The 26,726-nt window shown below is 36.8% G+C and overlaps 1 protein-coding gene across 2 annotated transcripts in view; it reads right to left on the reverse strand.

Moving 5' to 3' along the window:
* Nucleotides 1-9,584: 9,584 nt before the first annotated feature.
* The window catches only part of LOC116131808 (vacuolar protein sorting-associated protein 52 A-like), a 33,206-nt gene continuing 16,064 nt past the window's right edge, over nt 9,585-26,726 (reverse strand). The window contains exons 6-22 of one of the 2 annotated variants that reach the window (XM_031417481.1): nt 25,929-26,024; nt 25,495-25,596; nt 24,233-24,316; nt 23,097-23,177; nt 21,648-21,791; nt 21,392-21,483; nt 20,924-21,005; nt 19,244-19,426; nt 12,922-13,037; nt 12,765-12,823; nt 12,109-12,209; nt 11,848-11,898; nt 11,595-11,774; nt 11,365-11,499; nt 11,081-11,155; nt 10,364-10,421; nt 9,585-10,285 (exon numbers count right to left, since the gene is read on the reverse strand). In XM_031417481.1, coding sequence (XP_031273341.1) covers nt 9,981-10,285; nt 10,364-10,421; nt 11,081-11,155; nt 11,365-11,499; nt 11,595-11,774; nt 11,848-11,898; nt 12,109-12,209; nt 12,765-12,823; nt 12,922-13,037; nt 19,244-19,426; nt 20,924-21,005; nt 21,392-21,483; nt 21,648-21,791; nt 23,097-23,177; nt 24,233-24,316; nt 25,495-25,596; nt 25,929-26,024 — 1,944 coding nt within the window. In that variant the 3' untranslated portion in view covers nt 9,585-9,980. The remainder of the gene's footprint in view (nt 10,286-10,363; nt 10,422-11,080; nt 11,156-11,364; nt 11,500-11,594; nt 11,775-11,847; nt 11,899-12,108; nt 12,210-12,764; nt 12,824-12,921; nt 13,038-19,243; nt 19,427-20,923; nt 21,006-21,391; nt 21,484-21,647; nt 21,792-23,096; nt 23,178-24,232; nt 24,317-25,494; nt 25,597-25,928; nt 26,025-26,726) is intronic. The other variant, XM_031417482.1, reaches the window with a different exon arrangement.

Below are 26,726 nucleotides of genomic sequence, written 5' to 3' on the forward strand. Positions count from 1 at the left end.
TGCCGATTTTGCTGGAGGAAAGAATTTGGTCAGGAACGTCTGTGCTAAATCGTTCCATGTTGTAATCATTCTTATTGGTAATGTCATTAACCACCCCTTAGCTTTATCCTTCAATGAAAATGGGAATAGTCTCAATCTGATGGCGTCATCTGACACTCCGTTTGACTTGAAAGTATCACAAATCTCCAAAAAATTGGCAATGTGTAGATTTGGATCTTCCTTCAAATCTCCCCTGAACTGTACCAGCTGCTGGATCATCTGGATGATTGTCGACTTTATCTTAAATTTGTTGGCTTATACTGCTGGTCTAGTGATACTCGACCCACTGCCATCAATTGAGAGAACTGAAAACTCCCTTAGTGTTCTATTTTTTGCCATCTCTACAACTATGACTAATGGTTCCACTGTAGCCTCTCTTTCTCTTCTTTCTCTGTTAAGTCTTCGAGTGGTTCTTTCAATCTCAGGATCAACAAGAACCACTGGTTGACGTCTTGCTCTTCGCATAAACTACACAGAAAAATAGAAAGAGTGAGATCACAAACCAACCTAAAAGAATAAAAAAAATTAAACAAACAATAATTAAGCAAAAATAAAGCTCCAATCTAGCTAACACAAGAAAATTTTAATGTTAACACAAAACTCAATCCCCGGCAACGGCGCCAAAAACTTGATGCGTTGTAACTACAACATGCAATGGTAGCAAGTGCACTAGTCGCATTAAGTAATAAAGTGATGAGTGAGTATCGTTCCCATGAGGATTGGTTGCTAAGCACTAAGTTTTCTACTGTTTTCAAGTTGGAGCAATCGAATTTGTTGGATTAATGGGAGAAAATTAAACTTAAAACTAAAACAAAATTTGCTAAATATTCAAAGCTAAATTATGAAAGCAAGATTAAAACAAGATAATATCAATTTAAACAAACGGGTAGGGTTTTGACTTCATTAGGACTCTATGGATTAAACCTTCGGATTATGCTATTTCCATATTCACATGCATTGATTGTAAATCGAATTCTCTAAATTGTAAAACATACCTTCTCAGGCTATGTTTTCCTACTTCTCCCTATTAAACTTCTGCACCCAACAATTTGAAGATTAATAGTTCTAAGCTAATTAAGCACATGGAATCCTAGATTGATTTCATTGATTCTCAAATCTATCTTTAGCATTCAATACTACAATGGTGATTAACCAAGAAGCTTAACATGACTCATTTCTCAATCTCATCATGTTCATCAATTAAAAGAAAAAAAATCAGAATAACCACACAATCCATGCAATAGCATATGAAAATAACAAAAATCAATTGCTCAATCCATGGAAATCCGAGTTACATCAAAACCCTAACCCAAAATGGGTTAGTTCATAGCTAAATCAAAATACACAGCAAGAAAAACAATAAACACAAGGTTCAACATATTAAAATGAGAGAAAAGACAAGAGATCTCCCCTAGTTGAAGAATCCACCAGATTCAATCCCAAATTTTCTCACTTTTCAACCCAAAATTCGTCAAATCCCAACTAAGGAAGATGAAAATAAGCTGCTCTAGACTAAAAATGACGACCATCTCAAAATGGCAAAGTTTTTCTTTTATACTTCGCCCAAAAACCTAAGACTTTGCCTAAAAAATGAAATTGTGCATTTTAAAGAAACTAAAATTTGCAGACTTTGTTGCGGCGAAGAAGGAATCTCGACGCGGTGACGAAGTAAAATTAACTCTTGTGCGTAACTTATTTCGCCGCGACGAATCTTCATGAAGAATTCTGAAATTACAAAATTGCCTTTCGCTTGCTTCTTTGCTTGAATCTTCGATCTTCGATGCTCTCCCATGGGAACAAGCTTCATAGTGTTTTACTCTGCTTCAGAACTCTCCCAACTTCTGAGATCCGCTTACTTCTGAGTTCAAAAGCTCCAATTCGCTCATTATTTGCTCAAAATGTCCATTTTGGCCTGAAACACAAAATGTAAAGAATTAAGTAGCAATTCATGCATAAATGAACTAAAAAGTATCTAAAATCCGGCCTAAAAGCCTAAATAAAACAGTATAATCCTCAGATTATCAGGTGCTGATGCTAAAGTTGTGCCCTGTTTTTTTTTTTTTTTGGGTGTATATAGGAGATTTATTTATTTGTTGTACATAATGTTGTCATGGAATGTAATTGACACATTTCATATTAATACAAAAGCAATTCAGTATTTCTCTCCCTCTTTTGAGTTTGAGTTTATTTAGTATTTTTATTACATCGCCTTGATGTGTTAATGATATTAGGTTGTCAAATTCAGGAGAAAATATGGAATTAATATGTGTTGATGATATTAGGTTGTCAAAATCCAGGAGAACAAGTGGAAAAAATAGGTATTGCCCATGATCACTTAAGCGATATAAAATCGACTAAATATATCACTTAAGCGACAAAGGGTTTTCAACAGAGAATCGCTTAAGCGAGAGAATAAATCACTTAAGCGATCGTGCAACTAGGCAGATCTTGATTCTGTCTCAGACTTGATCGCTTAAGCGACCAAGGGTAAAAGCGAATAATCGCTTAAGCGAGACCATAAATCGCTTAAGCGGTCGTGCACTTGGGCAGATCTTGATTCTACCTCGGACATGATCGCTTAAGCGACCAACGGTAAAAGCGAAGAATCGCTTAAGCGATCGTGCACCTGGGTAGATCTTGATTTTGCCTCGGACATGATCGCTTAAGCAACCAACAGTAAAAGAGAAGAATCGCTTAAGCAATCGTGCACCTGAGCAGATCTTGATTCTGCCTCGGACTTGACCAAGGGTAAAACCGAGAAATCGCTTAAGCGATCGTACAACTGGGCATATATTGATTCTGCCTCAGACTTAATCGTTTAAGCAATCCATAATCGCGTAAGTGACCAAGGGTAAAAGCAATGAATCGCTTAAGTAATAGTGTAAATCGCTTAACTGATCGTGCATCTAGATAGATCTTCATTCTGCCTCAGACTAAATCGCTTAAGTGACAAAGGGTAAAAGTGAAGCATCATTTAAGTGATTAAGATTTGCTTGTACGTGATCGCTAAAGTGACGGTGCCAGATCGCTTAAGCGACTAAGGCTAAATACAAAGGATTGCTTAAGCGAGAAATGAAATCTCTTAAGCGATCCAGTTTATTCGGATTATTTTTATTGCCTTTAACAAGATCGCTTAAGTGATTAACGCTATTGCTTAAGCGATGAAAGCTTATCAACACTGGATTGCTTAAGCGATGACATGATCGCTTAAGCAATTCCTTTTATGTTTTTTTTGTAATAGGTTGTCCCATATTGATTTGATTATTTATATCACTTGATCGATTTTTCTTTTAAATTAAATTAGTTCTTTACGTCTATATTAAACATATATGGTGTAGAATATTTACGTCTATATTAAACATATATGGTGCACGATTAGTTCAGTGGACTAGGATCTGTCTTGTGTCAATTGATTTGATTATTTATATCACTTGATCGATTTTTTTATAAATTAAATTAAATTAGTTACATACATGGTGTATAATGTTTTTGTCTATATTAAACATATATGGTGCATGATTAGTTTAGTGGATCAGGATCTGTCTTGTGTCAAATGATTTGATTATTTATATCACTTAATCGATTTTTTATAAATTAAATTAAATTAGTTCTTTTATGTCTATATTAAACATACATGGTGTAGAATGTTTACGTCTATATTAAACATATATGGTGCATGATTAGTGCAGTGGATCAGGATCTGTCTTGTGTCAATTGATTTGATTATTTATATCACTTAATCGATTTTCTTTAAATTAAATTAGTTCTTTTACGTCTATATTAAATACATATGGTGTACGATTTCTTCAGTGGACCATGACCATGATTATATTTTAATTAAATTAGATCTTTTAAGTCCATATTAAACATGGTCCATAAACTTGGAAAAGAAATATTGAAGTAAATTACCTTTATCGCTTAAGCGATATAAGGTATCACTTAAGCTATCCTGTCTATTTAGCCTTGGTCGTTTAAGCGATATATTATTTCACTTAAGAGATCCTATATATTTAGCCTTAGTCGCTTAAGCGATAATAAATCGCTTAAGTGATCTTGTCAAAGGCAGAATAAAGTTCATCCGAGTACAGTGGATCACTTAAGCGATCCCAGGTCTCTCTTAAGCGATCCAGAATGTTCAGAGTTAGTCGCTTAAGCGATCACTTACAAGCAAGGATCAAGATCACTTAAGCGATGCTTCACTTTTACCCTTGGTCGCTTAAGCGATCTTGTACAAGACAAAATCAAGTTCATTCGAGTATAGTGGATCGCTTAAGCGATCCTAGGTCTCTCTTAAGCGATCACTTACAAGCGAGGATTAGGATCACTTAAGCGATGCTTCAGTTTTACCCTTGGTGGCTTAAGTGATCTTGTACAAGGCAGAATCAATATGTGCCCAGATGCACGATCGCTTAAGCGATTCACATTCTCGCTTAAGTGATTTATGCTTTTTGGTCGCTTAAGCGATTAATTCAAAAGCAGAATTAAGACCTGCCCAGATGCATGATCGCTTAAGCGATTTACGCTATCGCTTAAGCGATTCTTCGCTTTTACCCTTGGTTACTTACGCAATTATGGATCGCTTAAGCGATCAAGTCTGAGGCAGAATCAAGATCTGCCAGTTGCATGATCGCTTAAGTGATTTACTCTCTCACTTAATCGATTCTTCGCTTTTGCCCTTGGTTGCTTAAGCGATACATGATCGCTTAATCAATTAAGTCCGAGACAGAATCAGTATCTGCTCAGATGTACGATCGCTGAAGCGATTTAAGTAATCGCTTAAGTGATTCTTCGCTTTTACCCTTGGTTGCTTAAGCGATCAAGTCCATGACAACATAAGCTTCTGTCATATGCACAATCGCTTAAGCAATTTATTTTCTCGCTTAAGCGATCGTTTATGAAAAACCTTTTGTCGCTTAAGCGACATATAAGCGACTAAGCGATAATTCTAGTCGCTTATATGTCGCTTAAGCGATCATGGGAAATACGTTTTTTTTTCCAGATTTTCTCCTGAATTTTGACCAACTAAAATCACCAACACATATTAATTCCATACTTTCTCTTGAATTTGACATCCTAATTGCATCAACAAATCAAGGCCATGTAACAAGAATACTAAATATAAAGGATGATTTATTCAAGGTAACAATAAAATTTAAAACATAAAAAATTGAAAACAACAACTCCTCAACGGTTGGCCTTGGCAACTCTCTCGATTTAATCCTTCATCGAACCTAATTTTTTGGATCTACATGTGAATGATTCTGGCAACTGTTTCTCTTGTGGCCAGGTTACTTGCAAATTGAGCACTTATTCATCCTCTGGGGAACCTCAGAGGCTGATGGAATACGTTTAACTCTTTTTCTCCCCTTTTTTGTCTTCTTGAATGCCGAATGGATGATAATATTATCCAACTCTGGCGGCACTACCCACTGCTTTTCTAGAGGAACTGGATATATCGTTTTTGAATAAGCCAGCATGTAGTGATTTGCCATATAGAGAGGGGAGCAAAGTTCCATGTAAATTCTTGAACCAAAATCCAGCTTTCGTTGGTGTTTCAATGCTGCTGGTGCATGAGGACAAGGTAAATGTTGGATGTCAAGCACTTTACAGCTACAAGTTTTACTAACAAGGTTAACTAGGGCATCAGGACCATAGCCGTGCACGGTGAACTCTTGAGCATTAATAGGATAGGCAAACAGTGCATTTGACAGTTCTATACGTTCTCGCAATAAATTTTTAGCTGATGGAACAAGGATTGTAGTAAAATTATCTGACTCCGTACAACGCTCATGGAACCACCGTGACAATGTCCTCTGGATTGCATAAAAAAGGGCAACTATTGGAAACTCTTTTTCTATTAACAACTTCGAATTTATGGACTCGGCTATGTTCGTGGTCATGACATCAAACCTTCTTCCAGGAAAGTAAGTTCTACTCCATCGCTCGAAACCAACATCATACTCAAGATACTTACCAATTCTATCATCCTTGATTCGGATTTTCTAGAAGTGCTCCTTGAACTCATCAACTCGATAAGTTTTTGTTGCCATGTAGTATGTCTGAAAGAGGCTAGCACACTTAAACTTTTGTTTTATGTTCTCACCAAGGTGCCTCATACAGAATCTGTGATGTGCTTGAGGGTAAATAGTGGCAATCCCCTTCTTTATAGAGTTGTGCCTATCGGATATTATGCACAACTCGTCACTGTCAGGCACTATCGTACGTAATTGCTCAAAAAACCAAGTCCACGACTTGTCATTCTTAGAGTCAACCACACACCATGCAACGGGATATGTGTGATTCTCGCTGTCCTGTGTAGTGGCCACCAACAATGTACCTCCATACTTTCCAGTAAAAAAAGCAATCATCAACAGCCAACACCTTTCTCATGTTTACACCCTTATAGCAGAACCGTAAGCAACAAAAAAATATTTAAACATCATATTCTTGTCCCACTCCAAAGTCGTCGTGCTACCTTGGTTTGTCAACTCAAGCATATAACAATGCGCTTCTAATACTGTGTACTCGTGCTCTGGCGTGCCCCTTACAAAATCTTGTGCATGTTGTCTCCCTTTCCAGCATTTTCAATAACTAACAGCACATCCCAACTCTGTGCGCACAAGTCTCTGAATGTCTTTAGGAGATGGACATTTCCCTTCAACGAACTAACTTTTGACAAATTGTCCAATAACATCAGCAGAGGCTTATCGATGCTCACCTGAAATATGTCCCAAACCACATGTGTGCTCACGGGTATATGTGTTAAGAATAAATTTTTCAAACTCAGCCAACCTTCTACAATAAACCCGCCACTTGCACTTTCGGTCACGACATGCAATCATCACAACCGATGAATTAGACTTTTTGGTGATGAACTCAAAATTACCTCTCACAGCAACAAGTTTTAGCTTCTTCACCATTTCCTCTTTGTTGTCAAATAAATACCTTATGCACAACTCTGATCCATCTGTAAAAACATGAACTGATTCACTACTATCTGCAATTGCCTTTTATGAACTTGCATAAAGGACCATAGTGTTCTCTTCCTCATAAACTGCACCTTCTGCATAATCTGTATTTAAAGGAATCTCTACATCTGTGGGAACATGTACGGGGTCCTCCTCCTCAACATTTTCATTCTGTCGCACATGACCAACCTTTTCTACAGTGTCCTCCTCACCACCCAAATCACCACCTACTCTTGATTTTTCAACTAACAAATCAATGTCCTCGTAGTTCAAATTAAAATCAACCAAATCTCTGCCTACTTTCTCATTATCCCCTTCCTTTGAACCAACTTCCAACGATTTATCTACAAAAGAAACCCTTAAAATCGGCCTCGAACCATTATCACCCACATCAATCACATGTAACTTCACACCTTCATCCGACTTTAATATAGCAGGAGGTACCTTATAATGTTCAGGAAGTCTGCTTAAAACATACTTCACAACTATATCACTGCGTGAGCAACTCAAATCACCTCTTCTAATTATTTCATCAATCAACTCATCAAAACTAACCTCTATGCTCACAACAATTGATATAACTTCTTTGCTCTTCCCAATCCACTTCCAACAACTTTCTTCCTCCACCCACTCACCAAAATATTCAACACCTAAAACAACTTGTCCCATGTCTAATAATAGCCAAGTACCTATAATGCAAGAAAAAAAAAATATTATTAACTAATGTATTAAAGGTTGAAAGATTTTAAAAAGCATCTGCAGAGTCGCTTGAGTGATATGGTATATCGCTTAAGCGATCCGGTATGTCGTCTATTGGATCGCTAAAGCAATTCGGTATATCCGGTATAAATAAGCTTGATCGCTTAAGCGATCTTATGCCATTTACCTGATCGCTTAAGCGATCTGCTGCTATACACCAGACTTATAACAAATCGCTTAAGCGATCTTCTGCCATATACCTGATCACTTAAGCGATCTACCAACTGCTGCATTATACTAAAAATACCAAATCGCTTAAGCGATACACCAGATTGCTTAAGCAATCTACGAACTGCTGCATTATACCTGACATACCAGATTGGTTAAGCGATACACCAGATCGCTTAAGCGATCCATCATATCCAGAACACATTTTCAGTCATCTCTACCTACAATCGGTGCTACCACCCCCAACTACCCACAATTCAAGAAAATATTCAACAAATTTCACTCCTTTCAACTTCCATTACATCAAACACAACCCAAAAACCTAAACAACTAAATCAAAATCATAACCAAACTCAATCCATCATTAAATCTTTGTAAATCGAAATATAAAATGGAAAGGGGAGATAAACATACCTTGATGAAATGTCAGGAGGAGGAGTATCTGTGGCGAAGAAGATGTTAATGGCAAAGGAAGAAGATATTGTTAATGGCAAGAAGAAGAAGATGTACAGGAAGAAAATGATATAGACGAAGCTTACAAGAAACAAGAACTAGGAGAGGAATGCGTTGATGTGGCGGGAGGAAGAAGAAGAAGGTGTTTGGGTTTGTTTGCAACAATTTCAGCTCTTTCGGGACATATTATAATTTTTAAAAGATTACATAATACTTCATTAATCCTAATTAACCCCTAATCATGTTTAATTAACCTTAATAAAAAAACAAGGCTATTTAGTTAATACTTACAAACCTTATAGCACTTTAATTAAATTTTAACTTCAAATGACCTTTTAATAAAATGTCCCCCATAGAAGACATGGGCAAGTTACACAAACCAATTCAAAACAGTTCATAAACCTCTAGACTTTACTGGTTATATGACTCGGGTTTTTTTTTGTTTTTTATTTATTTATAGAAGAATGATGCATTAGTCAATATAATGCTTCCTACGAACTTCACAATTTCATTCATCGTAAATCTAGCTATTAAATAATTCAAACAATTACATGTTTGGTTAAAGTACTTATAAATGATTGATAAATAGTTGACGCGTTTGATAAAATATGACTTATAAATACATTTTATTATTAAAATAACTAAAAATGATACTACATTATTAAAAATAAGAATATAAGATGAAATTTTAAATTAAAAAAGAGGTAATATTGTAATATACTTTGTCAAAGTAACTTATAAACAAAATGCTTATAAGAAAAAAAAAATAAGTACCTTCCTCTCAATTTTATCTTTTTTCTTATAAACTCGGCTTATAAGTCTAAAAAAGTTATAAACAAACATATTAACTTAATTTTAGAGCTTACAAACTAGTTTGATTACCTTATAAACTCAGATAAACACCCTTATTTAGTGACGTTTCAATTATACTCTTAATGAAACAATAAAAGTTATACCAGTAATATATAACGCTAGATTATGTTAAACTCAATAGGTGATACAATCATGCTATTTTAATTTAAAGGCAATTAGGTTAAATCATGTAATTTAATGGTTAAATCTAATCTTTTAAGAAAAATCTTTATTTTTTTTCATTATTATAATACTTCTTTCATAATATGGACGATACTACATTCCACAAGAAGTCGGCAACGTTAATACATCAATATTGAATCGAAATTTGATATGTATTTATTAAAAAAAAAAAAAAGCAATTCTATGTTGTTTCTGTAACTACATTAAATTGAAACTCAATAACAAATATTAAAAATAATACATATAGGGAAAGATCAACTCATTTCCCTACCAATGCAAATTTCAAAGTCTCCCGTCTCCACTCTTCTGTATATTGCAATAGATTACCCAAAACTGTTTGCAATTTTCCCATCAATTTTTTTGAATACCTTCAAAAATCATTTCTGCATTTTCTAACATATACATAATTTCTGTATCATTTCGCTCGATCAGTACTCTCTAACAGTTCATAGACTAGCTGCAACATATAGCAGCGACGCTTTCAAATGAACTCTCTCATTGATCTAAAATCAGGTTATTCTCCGGGTGATGCTTTGGTTCTGTATGATGATGGTGATATTAGAACGTCCTCGAGTATTTCCTGATTTCGTACATGATTGAAGATATGGAGACAAGATCCTTGTTCAGTGCAGACCCACCGTTAATCCTCTTTATGCAGTCAGAGAGTCTGGTGTAATAAAGCAGCAGCTGGGTCAATGCAGCCCTCAAGATCTCCATACCGCACAGGAAGTTGCTGAAAGAAGTGATGACGTCTTTGTGCATCAGCTCGATTGCAGCTTTCCATCTGCTCGCAAAGTCCTTAACGAGTGGCTCGACTTCAGCGACAGTTATGGGTTTGTCTGAACTAGAACTTGGGTCCTCCGCTGATAAGAGAATGGGCCAACAAGATCATTTCCGAAAGATTACTAGCACGTCACAATAACAAATGGGTTAGAACTTACAGGCTCGAGTCTTCACAAACTTGATTAAATCACTAAAATGCTCCAGCAGCAGTTCTTCCTGCAAATTAAAGAAGTCACAATAAAGCACATTGCCGAATGAATTTTCAAGAGAGGCAAAAGAGCTTAACAACGTAAATAACTGAGATAAGAAATCCTCTTAAAAATTTCTTATTCTTCCCTTCTATGCCACCATGCAAAATTATGAGATTACATCCAACATGATAACTAGCACTTTTTTGCCACTAAAACAAGAGGTTCGTAACCAGCCGGTATGCAATTGTTTTTCACAACTCTGTAAATCCAGGTTTCATACAACCAGTCTATTCTACTTATTAATTATACTTGTCGCCTACAAGCTTAAAGTCAAAATCAGACAGAGACTTGGCCGTAGCCATGAACCAAAAACATAAGTCCGTTTTGGGGTGTAACACTATCTTTTGAAAAGGGTTATTTTGAAAAACATAACATGTGTGTTTCATGAACAAGACTGCAAGTTAGAAGTTCGAAGGAGATTGCTTTCAGTCCTTCAGAATTAGTAACAGAAAAAGGTAGCTTCTGTTCCTTTTGCTTCGCTTTATGTTCTTATTTTTAACACAAGCAGTAAGAAAAGAAAACTTGCAGCTAAGGGTTAGCTGCCATTATTAAATTTTTTTATCAACAATAAATTTTCATTTTGCATGCAAACAAAATCTAGAACTTGAATTAGTCATTGCTTACCACAAATAATGCTGTGTTGCTCTTCAACAATTCCTCGAAGTGCATTTGAATTTTCCCACCTTCAGGGCTAGCTTCCTGGCATCCAAATGACAATTTAATTAGAAACAGAGAGCCCCACAAGGCATAATAATATAATTGTTCTGCACAACAGGAGCAACTGCTCTCCTTATAAAAGGTACAACAGCCTAAGCCAAGAAAATTCTCCAAAAAGTACCCTGCAGGATCTCCACCCCTGTGCATATGAAAATTTTGTAATAGCCAGCATGAAGAATCATAGTTCTCACCTTTAGTACAGCAATTGTCATGTCGTAGTTATTTATCAGAAACACAATCTGTAATTTTGGTCTTGGAAACATTTTTGCAAGCTTCATAAGCAATTCATCTACAGCCATTCTCAACCGTTCCATATTCAATTCAAGCTGCAGATACAGAAGGCTGCATATTTAAGTACTCTTACTGAAACAGTCAAAACAAAATAACAGTTTATGAGTTCAGTTTCTCAAAAGCATCTCACCTGGCCATCTCCATATTCAACATTGAGGTGAATAAGAGAAGCTGTAAATTCAGCGTAACGCCTCATTACATAATGAGGATGAATATCATCTTCCCACAATGTCCTCACATTTGCATTACGCAAACTACCAAGATGCAAGTCAAAAACCATCTTAAAACGAGGCCACAGGGAAATATTGACCTGCTCATATTCAGTAAAAAAGTTAGCCTATTTTGGAATAACTTTTGCCTGCAAGGTACAAAAGATAACAGACCTTGTCTAAATATGAATCCAAGCATGGGATCCGCCGCCGAGACATGATGAGCTGTAACAGAAAATGAAAAAGAAAAAAGAACATCAGAGGCAAGTTCAGATTGTAATTGCAAAGACAACTCTACTAGCTCTCTCTTAAAAGTGCAAATTTGAAAAAAGACACTGAAAAAATATTCTGAGAGACTTTAACAATTTGAAAATAGGACTTTTTAAGAGACTCTTAACACAAGAACACTGCAATCACAAGAGTTTGTAACATCACCTGGTGCTGGTGTATTATGCGAATCATAAGCATTAACCCAATAGCATCATAACAATTTGGCAGTATTGAGTTGAAGTGCTCATCAATGACTGCAAATGGACCTGATAATATCAAAGATGACATGAGAAATTCTTATATAATGTCTCGTACTCAAAAATGTGATATTTATCCTCAGTCCATCAGTCAAATAAATGATTTACAACTTCAAGATTATTGGAAAAACTCTTAAGTGCATTTACAATGTACATTTACTAAATGCATTTTGTTTATACCCAGAAATTCCTCAAGTTTTCCCTGCATGGGCATTGAAATCTAAACTAAAGGCTACTTCCCAACCCTACAACCTTGTTACCCAGAAAACAAGTGAGATATAATATACCAAGTAGGTGGCCCCTAGGGGATTTAAATCCTTGACCTCTTCAGTTACAATTAAGGGATTTTACCACTATGCCCAACCCTTGGATTTTTTAATAAATGCAAAAAACAATCCTATCAGTATCATTGATTATCAACGGCAAATAAGTCAGTATCAGTTGCATGTCAAATATACTGTTCTCTCTCCTCTGCATTTTTTCTTTTTTTTTTCTTTTGGCATACTAGACATGTTCTTAGGTTAGGCCTCTTCTGATGCATATCTTGACTTTATTATTTATTACCTGCGAAAATTTCATAAAATATAGATTCTTCCCCAAAGAAATCATCACAGAAAAGATACCTGCAAATTAGAGAACAAAAGAGTCATAAACTATACAACAGACTTGACATTCACTTTACATCCAGAAAACAAAATCAAGGAGCAGGGCAAAAAGGTACTCAGAAGTTGCAGTATCCATAAGCAGCTTGTGTAAGCTCCGGAAAAGGACCTCATAAGGATACTTTAAGGAGCTAGCTTCAGATATATGTGGAATCAGTGCAGGTTGATCAATTTCCTGAAACCAAAAAAAGATTCAAAACATGGAACCTCGTTTGCCTGCAAAGAATGATAGATTTCATAAATGGTGAAATCCATCATTCTTTTGTTTAAGCACATAGCCTAGATATCATCATTTCACATCTATTTACAAAACTGTCATCTTTCATAGATATAATAAATTATAGATTTAGGGACAGTTTAAGAAAAAAACAAAAAGTTTAATACATGTATCTAATTATAAGGTGGGGAAAGTGGGGGAGCAGGTGATTGAAAACTGAGAAAAGTAGGAAACAGAAACGACTATGAAATAGCAAGGGGAAAAAAAATCTTAGGAGAGCCTATTTTCAACAATATTCCAATTCTCATGCACACTGCAAAATCATAACCTGACCTGATGCCAATAAAATCTAAAACACAGCAAAAAGTAACTAACACAAGTTTACAGCATAACTCACATTCTTTATCTTATCAGACACCACATTTTTTTGAGTATGTGAATGATGGAACTCTCCTGCAAATCAGTGAATCACAGCAACACACAACACACAGCACAGAACATGCACACAATAGAGGAAATAGCAGATTGCATTAATGGGTACTGAATGATCATAAAACAGGAACAAGTGAAATAACAGACAGATTCCCAGCAATTCGAAGAGCTGGGGACCTCCCAATCAGTCCTATGAATATAATCCTTGATATCCTACCTCCCTCACTCCCTCCCTTTCATAAACTAATTATTCTATTTTGTAACTAATTGACAGCCATGTGTCCATTCTCATAACAACCTCACTCTCAATGTACCCTAACTCCTATTCCTTCCCCTACCCTTGGATTTATAGACCTTGTGTATAGGAGGTCCAACAATAACCCTCCCGTGAAGTGCCACCTTGTCCTCAAGGTGGAATTGAGGAAATTGGCTGTTGAGGACATCAAGAGACTCCCAGGTGGCATTGAAAATAGGCAGATCGTGCCATCGGATGAGAACCTCTGTGGAACCATCCAGAAGAGTCCGCACGTCGAGCACTTCCGAATGCTGAACCTGAAGTTCCAGGTCATCCGTGAGACAAGAAGGCAGAGGTTGTACAGGAACTGAGCTATGCAGGCTGTGCTTCAACTGGGATACGTGAAAAACTGGTGAATACAGGCTGCTGTGGGAAGTTCTAGCTTGTATGCCACCTGACCAATTTTCTCCAAGACTTGGAAAGGGCCATAAAACCTGGGACTTAGTTTTTCATTCAACCGTGTGGCCAGAGATTTAAATTTGTAGGACTGAAGCCAAAGATTCATGGAGAAAACTGGATATCCCTTCAATGTCGGTCTGCTTGTTCTTTCATGTGAACTTGTGCCACTTCCAGGTTGTGTTTGAGGTCTTAAAGGATGGCATTTCGCTCACGGATCTGGTGGTTCACTTCATCAACCTGAGAGGGGTAATCGGTGAACTTAAGGAGAGTCGGAGGGTCACGACCGTACAAGGCTTTGAAAAGGGTCATCTTGGTGGATTTATGATACGTCGTGTTGTACCAAAATTCAGCCCATGATAACCAGTTTGGCCATTGACGGGGCTGTGAGCTGCAGAAACAACGAAGGTATGCCTGTATGCACCTATTCACCACTTTGGATTGGCCATCCGTTTGAGGGTGGTAAGCGGAGCTAAATTTCAAAGCTGTCCCTGATACTCTGAAAATCTCTTGCCAAAAGTGACTCATGAAAAGTTTGTCCCTACCGGAAATGATGGTCTGAGGAAAACCGTGAAGCTTCACTATCTCTTTCATGAACACTAAGGCCACCTCCTTGGCGGTATAAGGGTACGACAAGAGCAGAAAGTGGCCATATTTAGTCAATCGATCAACTACGACCAGAATGCTATCGAATCCCTTGGCCCTTGGAAGGCCTCTAATGAAGTCCATTGTCAAGTCATCAAATGCATGAGCGGGAATAAGAAGTGACTGAAGTAGCCCTGCTAGCTTCAGAGCTGAGTGTTTCTTAACTTGACAGATGGCGCAAGTTTTAACAAAGTCCTGGACATCCTTCTTCATGCCTACCCAATAAGCCACATTGGCAACCCTTTTGTACGTCCGAAAGAATCCGGAATGACCTCTTGGGGGGGTGGAATGAAATTCAGTTAGTTACTTCTGAACAAACCGAGAACCTTTAGGCAAAACCAACATGTCCTTGTACAATAGGCAGCCATGGCGGAGTTTGTAGTTGGGTCGGCTGTTGGGTTCCAAAACCAAGTCTTGAATCAGCTGCCTAAGCTTGGAATCCTGGTGGGCTTCATTTGCCAAGTCCTTATACTCCGCAAACTGAATCACCGATAGAGAAGATAATTCCGGCTCCTTATCTCGTCGGGATAATGCATCGGCGACTTTATTAGTGGTTCCTGGCCAATAAAGAATGTCAAACGAAAACCCCATTAATTTGGACAACCATTTCTGCTGTTCCGGGGTCTTAATCCGCTAGTCCTTGAGAAATTGGAGACTTCTCTGATCTGTTTGAATGATAAACTTCCTACTCAATAAGTAAGGACTCCATTTGTGCACAGCGAATACGACAACCATTAACTCCCTTTCATAGACTAATTTTGTTTAGCTTGAGGGGAGAAAGCCTTACTTAAGTAAGCTATGGCCCGAGGCATCTTTGTGTATCTCGAATGGAGAGTTGAAATCCGGAGCTGCCAGAACTGGAGCTGAAGTCATAGCCTCCTTTAAGGCATGAAAGGCCTGCTGAGCCTCCTGATCCCAACTAAAACAGTTTTTCTTCAGTAGTCTCATGAGTGGTTGGGCTATGCTACCATACCCCTTAACAAATCTGTGATAGTACCCCGTTAATCCCAAGAATCCGCGAAGGCTTTTCACATTGGTGGGTGTGGGCCAAGAAACCATAGCAGCAATTTTTTGGGGGTCTGCCTCAACCCTATTAGCCGAAATTAGGTGCCCCAGATATTCCAGCTTTTGCTGCCCGAATAAGCATTTTTTAAAATTCCCAACCAATTCATTGTCGTCCAGAATCCTAAGAGTTTGCCGAGGGTGTCTGATGTGGGATTCCAAGTCGGGGTTGTATATCAGAATATCGTCAAAAGAACCCAACACAAACTTACGCAGGACTGGCTTAAAAATGTTGTTCATCAGTGACTGAAACGTCGAAGGAGCATTGGTCAAACCGAACGACATAACCAAGAACTCATAATGCCCCTCATGTGTTCGGAAGGCTGTTTTGGGGATGTCTTCGTCTTTGATTCTGATCTGATGGTATCCTGACGAAGATCCAGCTTAGAGAAGATGGTTGCCCCTGCCAATTCATCCAACAATTCCTCGATGGTAGGGATTGGAAACTTGTCGGGAATTGTTATTTCGTTGAGAGCCCTGTAATCAACGCAGAACCTCCAACTTTCGTCTTTTTTCTTGACTGACAACACCGGGCTGGCAAACGGACTGGTACTAGGTTTGATAATATGGGCGGCTAACATCTCTCCCACCAATTTTTCAATTTCATTTTTCTGAAAATAGGGATACCTATAGGGTTTGATGTTAGGGGCTGGGGCGCCTTCTTTAAGGTTTATGGCATGGTCATGGGTACAGTGTGGAGGAAGTTTGGATGGCTGGTCAAAAAGGTGCTTATACTGATCTAAAACTGCTTGAATTCGCGGATTGACATCTTCTCCTGGGGTCATTAGCCCCTCAATTGAACAACACTCCACCAGGAACCCTCCCTCGATGTGGTTGATGGACCGTAACATTGATTTCAGGGAGACAACTGACTTCACCAGAGATGGATCCCCCTGTAAACTGACTCTGACCCCATCCACCTCAAATCTTATGGTCAACTTATTCCAATTAGCACACACATCCCCTAAGGAACTCAACCACGTAATGCCCAAAACAATATCAGCTCCTCCCAACTCAAAAGGAAAGAAATCCTGCTTAATTTGAATCCCTTGCACATCCAGAGGAACTTGTCGGCACACCCCTTCCCCTTTCACTGTGACTTCATTTCCCACTATCACCCCAAATCGTTTCCCCTTTTCCACCGTAATACCCAGCCTCTATATCAACTCCTGTGAAATAAAGTTATGTAACACTCCACTGTCAACCAAAACCACTACATCAGTATCCCCAAATTGCCCTTTTACCTTCAAGGTTTTATCTGACATTATACCCATGATGGAGTTCATGGACAGAGTTAAGTCGTTACCTTCTGGGTTGGGATTTTCGTCATTTTCCGGTGGAAACTCATCTTTCTCAGGCCATTGTCTTCCAACGCCAACAGGATTTGTAACGATTTACTTCGACAGCAATGGTTGGGACCGAAGTTTTCGTCACATCGGAAGTAGAGCCCTCTCTGTTGTTTGTACTAGATATCAGCTTCGGACAATCACCGGAAATTCCCTCCTGAACCCCCTCGGAAAGTAGCGACTCCAGTTTCCGGTGCTCTCTCTCTCTCTCTTATCGGGTGCGCGAGATGAAGCAACTTGGCTGGATTCTGGTGGTTTTGTTGAGTTGGGCCACCAGGCGGGGCGGGTCGGGTCGGGTCTGGACTACTGGGTAACCTTGCTGGGTTGGACCACCACGTGGGCCAGGTTGGATCTGGGCTGCTGGATACCCTTGTGTAACTTTCTTTGCCTACCTGAGCTTTAAAGGGTTTGGGCCGACACTTGTCCATGACCCAATTTTTTTCTTCCACACGATAGGCCAGCTCAATCATCTCTTGAAGGGAGTTAGGCCTTCCCTAAGCCCATTGATGAAGACTCCCATCAACAACTCTTCACCCAAATCTTTCAACGGTGTCGTATGGAATTCAAAATCTTCCCTGTATTCAGCCACGGTGGAGTTTTGTTTCAGCGCCACCAGCGCCTCATGTGCAGAACCTTGGAACGACGGTCGGAATCTCGCAATTAGAGCAACCTTGAACTCTTCCCACGACTTGAAAGTTTCTCGCCCTTCTACCCATTGGTACCAGTTCAATGCCCTACCCTCCATGCAAACAGTCGCAGCCTCAACCCTCTCCGATGGTCCATATTTGTTAATAGTAAAGTAACGATCTGCACGAAAGGTCCATCCAAAGGGGTCTTCTCCACTGAAAATTGGAAGTTCCAGCTTCCGACCTTTCTTCTCCTCTTTCCCTCTTTCCCCGTTTGTTTCTTGTCCTTGCTCTCGGCCATCCCCAAAATTTGTATTCTTGGAAGTTGACTGAGACTTCTCTTTTTCGCGGTAATGTTTCTCATCCCTCTCATCTCTCAACCTCATCAATTCTCTCATCTCAGTCCAGTACTCTTTAAGGCTACCACATCAATCTTAACTGAACTCATGTCTTCCTACACTGACTTCATCTCTTTTTCCATATTTTACATCTTCGATTTGACCATTCCCCAGCGTGAGACCTATTGACAACCTAGCTCTAATACCAATCTGATGGAACTCTCCTGCAAATCAGTGAATCACAGCAACACACAACACAACACAGAACATGCACACAATAGAGGAAATAGCAGATTGCATTAATGGGTACTGAATGATCATAAAACAGGAACAAGTGAAATAACAGACGGATTCCCAACAATTCGAGGAGCTGGGGACCTCCCAATCAGTCCTATGAATATAATCCTTGATATCCTACCTCCCTCACTCCCTCCCTTTTATAAACTAATTATTCTATTCTGTAACTAACTAACAGCCACGTGTCCATTCTCATAACAACCTCACCATGCTCTAGCAACCCTCATTGTACACCTCACCACCCCTTAACAAACTCGCTCTCAACGTACCCTAATTCCTATTCCTTCCCCTGCCCTTGGATTTATAGACCTTGTGTATGGGAGGTCTAACAGTGAAAAATAGGCTTAGATTTCCTTTACTACTATATTGTCTTTGGTATTTACTTTACCAGAGCAACAAATAAAGGAAAGGATATATTTCAGCAGGCATTCTATGTTTCTATATTGGCCCAATTGAGGAGAATTAGATCCATTATAATCAAAACATAAAAATTTAAATAAGACTGCTACAAAACAAAACCTAACAAAGATTGCCCATCCAATAAATTGGAATAAGAATCAGACATCAATATTTTCTGTAATATTCCCAAGAAGAAGCCAAGGTAAAACAATCAGTGATTAAAGATCACAACACATTTGATTTACCATGCAATCCAGTGAGAAACTAAACGTATAATCCAAAATATCAGGGCAAACAATATTTCACAGTCAGTGAAATAAAATTAAACCTTTAAAATGTTGATCCTATCCCCCAGAGCAAAAACAGCAGAACGATTCTTCAGTGGTTCTCTTCCTCTTGAAAAAAGACTAGTGCTTCTAGTCTCTACACCAATCAAATCACTATATGTTGCTATATCTAACTGGAGTTTCTCCAACGCTTGTATATAAGCACGGAAATGTGCACTTAAAACCTGCAAATGGAACAGCAAAGTATCAATATATGCGAGAATATTCTTACACTAGAATCTGTAAGAATCATCCTGATCTTTTCATCTGTTAAAATGTCATAATCTCATCATATGCAGATAGCAATTAAAGAAACATGGGTGTAATACATGTAGAACAACATATGCTTATCTTTCAGGAAGTGATTAACTGAATAACAGTTACATTAGAAGTGATCTGATACATAAAATCTTAGCACTGTAATATATGCAGCACGACCATTAACACAGAAATTCAAAATAGATCCACCACTCTGTCCTTCCAAAGTAGAGATAGGTATCTCAGCAAAACTTAAGTTGCATATTATTGGATACGGTAAATCAAAACAACAGTCATATTAATTGCACTAACAAATATATTTCTATATCCAGCTGCAACATAGCTACCTACTTGATCCATGATCTTTAAAAAAAATCTCTTAGCTTTTGAAGTCAACAACACAAGAAGTTACAAAATAGCCATCCAAACTTTCCACAACCTAAAATGAATCCAGCTTTACTTGCTTATGCTTGTCCTTAATAAATCCACCACAAATCAAAGCACAGTGTGGGCTTATTTACTCAAAAAATGAGGTTCAAGTAATACCCTTTCATAGTCGCTAGTTTGCCATTAAGAATCAGCAACCATGGAAAAAATGTCAAACAAAAAGTTGAGCCCAGAAGCCTTAGGTAAAGGTATTAATATTTTAAACAAGAACAAAAAGAACAAGCACAACATACAGGTGGTAAGCAGTGTCAAGTATCTAAAAGAACATCATCCAAAGGTCTGAAGTTTTTGGGCACTAATTTGAAGATATATGATGAACTAACTCTGTATTCAAGAAAGATATTCTGAAATTGTATTTTCAGCGGAATCAATTAAAAAATGTGGTAGTTTTGGTACGTGCCAAAAAGATTAAAAGAAGTACCTATTTAGGACTAGGTCACTACAATTTTAAGGTCCCAAGTCAAGTTTTGAGATTAAATTATCTTCAAAGTTTGCTAGCTTGATACAAAATACACTTCCACATAAAGCTAAACTTCAACAGCAAGAAAGGTTGAGTTCTCCCGACCAATTGGTTACTCACTAAAATTTTTTAATGGCCATAAAGACAAGAAAATGATTGATAGGTATGCTAAGAAAATGGCCATAAAGACAAGAAAATGATTGATAGGTATGCTAAGAATTACTATTGCTACTATTAAATTCTTCATAAAGTTTCGGAACAAATGCTCCCCCGTATGGTGCAATCCTTTCCCAGAGAGAGGAGAAAAAAAAATTAATACAAATTACCTGATTCATAAAAAATAAAGAATAGAAGATAAAGGGAAAATTTTGGAAAAAGTATAAAACAAGGAACAATTATAAAGTTAACATATGAAACAGCAGATGGTCCAAATAATCCACACAAATAGTAAAAATCTAAAGGTTGCAGTCATGGCAAAATTGTGTTTCAAATGCATGATAAGTTCTAAAGCAATCACCTTGTTCATTGTGTCGATATAAGCAGCACGAACCTCATTATAAACCTCCTTGCCATGTTCTTTAAGAAAAGAAATAACATACCTACATTGTCAAGTTTTTTTCATCAAATTATGGTGAAAAGAGTGAAATTAAGAGTAGAAGAACAAAATTAAAAGCTTAAAAAGAATCGTGACACTTTTTTACTGACAATTTAATAACACTACCAACCAACCTATCAAGGACAAACAACCATGAAACAGTGGTGCAATATGTAAAATAAACTAAAAAATTTTTAAAAATCAAACTACTAATAGCAGCCAACTTAAATCAGTAGCTAATGATATTACATAAATCAGATGTCATACAAACTAAAACCGTTCAGTTATGATAAACTCCAATAATGCTTCTAGGTACGGAGTTGAAACAAGATATTGAAAAATGATCAAACACAGGACTAAAAAGATATACGTGCCATATAGATAGCTTACTTGTATTTAAGAAGAACATTCTGCTGAAGGATCTGAATGTTTGTTTTTGGTTTTCTCAATGCATAAAGCTTCTGGACAATGAAGTCAAAAACCTGCAAAACGATAAAGCAAACAAAGGTGGAGTGAAGAAAAGTTCACTGCATGGTCATTTGACATCATTTACTTCCCTATTCAAAACTATCATCATTGTTTTCGTAAGAGAAGTCATAATTCTAAACCAAGCTCGGGTGAACACCTGGGAACACCATTTAACTACCTTTGAAACTGCTTTCTGCCTCAGTTTTTCAAGCTCCGGCTGAACATCTTTAAGGGCTTTTGAAGTTTTAACCATAATATCCACTTCAACAAATTTCAGCTTCTTACTTAAGATCTCAAGTGTTCTCATATACTCCTCGTTGACCTAAATGAAAATTCCACTGAAAATATGTTAGTATGACGAAGGAAAGGAAAACCAGTGGCTTCCACATTAAATAGGATAACAAAGCACCATTTATAGTGAACAAGGAAATACTTGAGGACATATATGTGTATGTATCCATGTATAAGGTGAAATTATGGAATTTGACCAATCATAGGTTACGATTTAAGAAATGAACTAAAAGGAACAAGTGAAGTCCAGATCTTTCAATAAATATGATTTAAGCTCTAGGGGCTAGGGCACTTCAAAGAAGAAAGAAGACTAAACTGACCAAAGGAGTATATAAAATATTTTATATCTATAAAAATAAGGGATGAACATAGAGCTCAAAGGAAGGAGTGCTCAAAATAGAGATGAGCTAAAACAATCTTTTACAATCTTCAATTGGTTATATTTCCATTTCAGGTCTGCATCCCATCTAAAATCGATAAGACTTACACATAGATTTCATGAAAACCCTAAGAACAAGTATTAGTATTGCAAAGCTTTTCCTAACGAATATGGTAACCAGTAAAACTTTTTTATTTTTGGGTTAAGATACAGTAAAATATTTTTTGACATAAAGTAAGGTGAACCATTGATCCATGAGAAGACGTACAAAACAACAGTGGTACAAAATGCCTCTACTCTATAATCTCAATACACAATTCAGCATCCAACATTACTGGACAAAAGCCCACCACTTTCCAAAGATGAAAAACAAAGAAAAATCCTGAAATTCTTTATTTAAAAAACCTATAAGGATATCAAAAGACAAGCTCTGCCCACAAGAAGGAATTCTCTCCTATTATAGCATCCTCCAAAATCCGTTTCCATCCATATCATCCAAAGGGTTGCAAGCACTAACATCGCTATAAAAACTTTTAGATTTTCTGCCCCACCAAAGTGCAGAAATACTCTCAAATCAAGAATATACAAGACTCATAATGACCCTCACCAACCTAGCTGCTCTAAAGAGATGACATCAGAACTTCAGTGAGAAGACAGATAGTATTATTGATACTCTCCATCACCTTTACACACAAACACACCAGTGATGAGATAAGTAAAACACAATACATTTTTTTGTAACTACTACAATTCATGCCCTCCCAAGAAAAAGATATCTTAAAATCTATATAGATCAAAAACTGAATCATGACAAGGACTTGCACACATAAACTTCGACCACATAAAGAGAGCTTTACTAACCCATGATATCTTTAGGAAGAAAACATATGAGCAGTTGTAAAATAAAATAATAAAACCATCATGTTTAAATGAGAATCCAAATAAACAACAAAATACCTCTCCTTCAACAATTATATCTACCATCCTTGGAGGGATTATAATGTCTTCAACAAATTTTGCTAGTTTCGACTCCGCCACCTATTCAAAGAATATAACCAATTACCACATATATTCAAAAGATGGAAATGCATGAGAAATAAATAAAAGTATTGACCTAGTGGCATAAAAATCATTTCCCTTAATGAGCAACAAACATTTAAGAAATTGAAACATAAGGTGCATATGAGAACAGCAATTGAAACTTAGTGTTCTGTATCCTAGTCAGTCCACATGTTGATAATCCACACGGCAATTGCTTTCTAATCAAAACAACCAAATAAAATATCAACACTTTTTTTCACGAATTCACATGAAATAATTTAATGTAAGAGAGAAAAAAACACTTAGAGGTCCCTCCATTAATCCCACATATGAAAACAACACCTTTTGGATGTAATATACAATTATTATTATTATTTTTTAATTCTTTTGAGAAGAAAGAAATAAAGAGAATACTATTGATTGGAAAATTAATAACAGAACAGTGAACAAATTGTCCACAAAAGTTAGGATTCATTTAGAGGATCACAAAAAAAATCTATACAACAGAATGAAAAGCTCAAACAAAGCTCAGGACAATTCAAAAATCAACGTCAAGCACAAAATTAACCCAAAACCCCTTCCCATTGATTATCTTGCTTAATAAAGGTACTTCAGAAGCATAAGTTCTTTTTGTAGAACTACTGATGCTGTAACTTAATTAACTATCTGACGAGCAGCATTTTCTCAAAAATGATACTCATAGGCATAGAGTTCATCCATGTTCATCCCACACACCCCAAGAAAAGGGAAAAAGGTAGGTACAAATTTTTTAATATAATAGAAGGCAAGGGTTAATACTTCCTAAACAGAAAAATTCCTTCCAAACTGGACAGGACACCCACTGAAAAGTTTAGCTAGACCACCTAAAACAATTCTTTGAGCAACATCTTCCTGAGAGAGCACATATGATTAACAAAAGTCTGAGGAAAAAACTAATTTTATTAAAATAACAGAACTGGATGTTGCTCCTTGACAACCATCATAGCCTCCATTGACATTAAGATAACAGCAGAATTTTCTGGGATACAAAACTTCCCCAATAGAAACCATACCTTGCGATTCTTCAGCTTCAGACCCATATCCATTGACTTCTCTTGGAGTATTTTTATGTCTGAACTTATAGAACCAATCTCAGACTAGAACAAAATTTATAAAAGTGTTAGTACTCCTGATCATACAAGATCCAATTAAAACAAAGAACAAAAGAAACACAGTGTAAAGAGGTGGCTCTCCCTTTGAAATAATAATAACCATAATAACAATATTACCAAGACAACTAAAAAGCTAAGCAACAAACTGTAAATAAACACCAAGAAACCTATTTGAATAAATTGATGTAAGCAAAGAAGAATGAATGAGAGAGGATAATATTTGAAATATTCCTGAATGTTCTTATCCAAATAAATGAATAAAGCCTCTAATGTGCGATTCTCAGATGCTAATAATGCTTGTATCAAGGATCATTATTTTGGTATCATTTATGATACCAATGAATTCATATCCTGGGAGGGCTAAATTAGTAAAGAGTCCTTTTCAGCATTTTTGTGTGAAGTGGAGATGCTCTCAGAACTTGAACCATTTATGTGACATTTAGCAGTGACTTTTGCTATTGCAACAGACTTTTACCACTAGTCATGGGTCTTGTGATATAAACAGAAAGTAAGACCATATTTTTTAAACCTTTTTCTTCAAGCTGCAGCAAATATGAAGCTAGTAGTTCTGTCAGCTTATACCAAGCAATTTTAGAAATAGCAACTGATTGGTAATATGTCTTTGTGTGTCCTACAAAGTCCCTAACCTAATTTTATTATATGGAATGATTCAACCGCTCTGACAGCAATAAGTATTTTAGCATCCAGCATTCGTTGTTACACAGATTCCTATCAAGAACTCAACAAAGAAAATTTCCTCTTGCTCCTTTCCTCCTCAACTTGGTAACAATTTGCAATCCATGACAGGTTCTACTACTGAAAATAGTTGACCCTATTGCAGAACTTTATTATCATTTTTTCAGTTGCAAAGTTGCATAAATAAGCATCAACTACTACATGAGAGTGTTCCATACAGCACTTACGAACTAAAGGTCAAACAGGAGTTTCAAGTCACAACATTGGGAACAACACATAATGTAATCACTCATATATAATTCTTGACCTTCAGAACTTTACTATTCATTGACTAGCAACTAGTAAATACTAAACATTCCTTAAAAAGTGTAACTGTAATACTTTTATTCAACAGTACAAATAAAAGATGTTATCTCGAGACAGATGAATGCAAGTTTTTCTGGCTTGCCCAGCAAGAATTAACGTACCTGAAAACCGCTGAGAAGAGTCTCCATCTGTGACAAGATAGCATCGCAATCACGAATTTGATCATGAAGGGACACCAAGTTATCACTTTCTTTGATATAATCCTGCAGCATTGAAAAAGTTCTAGCATCAATCAATATAATTATAAATGAAAAACCAATAAAAGTAAGATACAAGAAGATAATTAAAGAGCATCTCAGCTATACATAACCCTCACTGAGTGATAGGACAACACACAGAAATCGAAGATAAGGAACAAAGGCATAAATTGATTCAGTACAATTTTTTATAAAAACACAAGATAAAATAACTGAATTACTTTTGTTTATAAAAAAAAAAAAAAAATATGTGTAAAACAACTTAAGTACTTGATCTTATCAATTGACACCACAGCATTACATACAAAGCATCTCAGCAAAGCAAAATAACCACGGACCTGAATAGAGTCCAACTCAACTTGGCGTAGATCATTCTCAACCCCCTTCGTGTACTCCCTTAGTGTTGTACCTTTAGACAATATGTTTTCAACTACCTATATGAACACATAGACTCATACATTAAGGTATAAAATATGAAGTTAAGCAAAGTAATTATGGAAACAAATATAAAATACTAAAGACAGGATAGTGCAAACTTCATGTGGCAAGTACAAGAAGATCATATCGTATGCAGACTTCGGACCAAACTACCAGATAATAAGAAATGTAATCCAGACACTTTATTCCTTTTTATTGATAAGTACTCTCAAATTGCTTAAAAGAATTAACTAGATAGTGCAATTTGTCGCTTCCTGTGTTACTCATTTAACAATTTACTTTTATACTAACATCTGAATCACTTTGCTCTACAAATACTTAGACACTATAGGCAAAATTTCACCTCTGAGGAACAAGACAACCCTAATTTAACAAACATCAGAGATTATCTCTATCATACATCAAGATATCACAATGTTCCAATAGCGTTTTCAACACAATAATCATCATGACAAAAGCCAAGAAGCAGTACAAACTCATAGATCTAATCTATGTAGCCTATCGTACAAATTTACACTCTGTCAACTCAAGGAGTCACAAACATTAAAGAACAAGAACGCCCACCCTACTTTCACTTCTTGTTATCCTCGACCAGCAGATCCTATCTCAAACAGTAAGTTATAAATACAATGCTACCTTACCCTAGTTCCCCATATACCAACTACGCATGCAAAAACCACAAAAATGAGATTATAGCT

This window comes from Pistacia vera, unplaced genomic scaffold, assembly GCF_008641045.1.
Source record: "Pistacia vera cultivar Batoury unplaced genomic scaffold, PisVer_v2 Contig243, whole genome shotgun sequence".
Taxonomy (NCBI): Eukaryota; Viridiplantae; Streptophyta; class Magnoliopsida; order Sapindales; family Anacardiaceae; genus Pistacia; species Pistacia vera.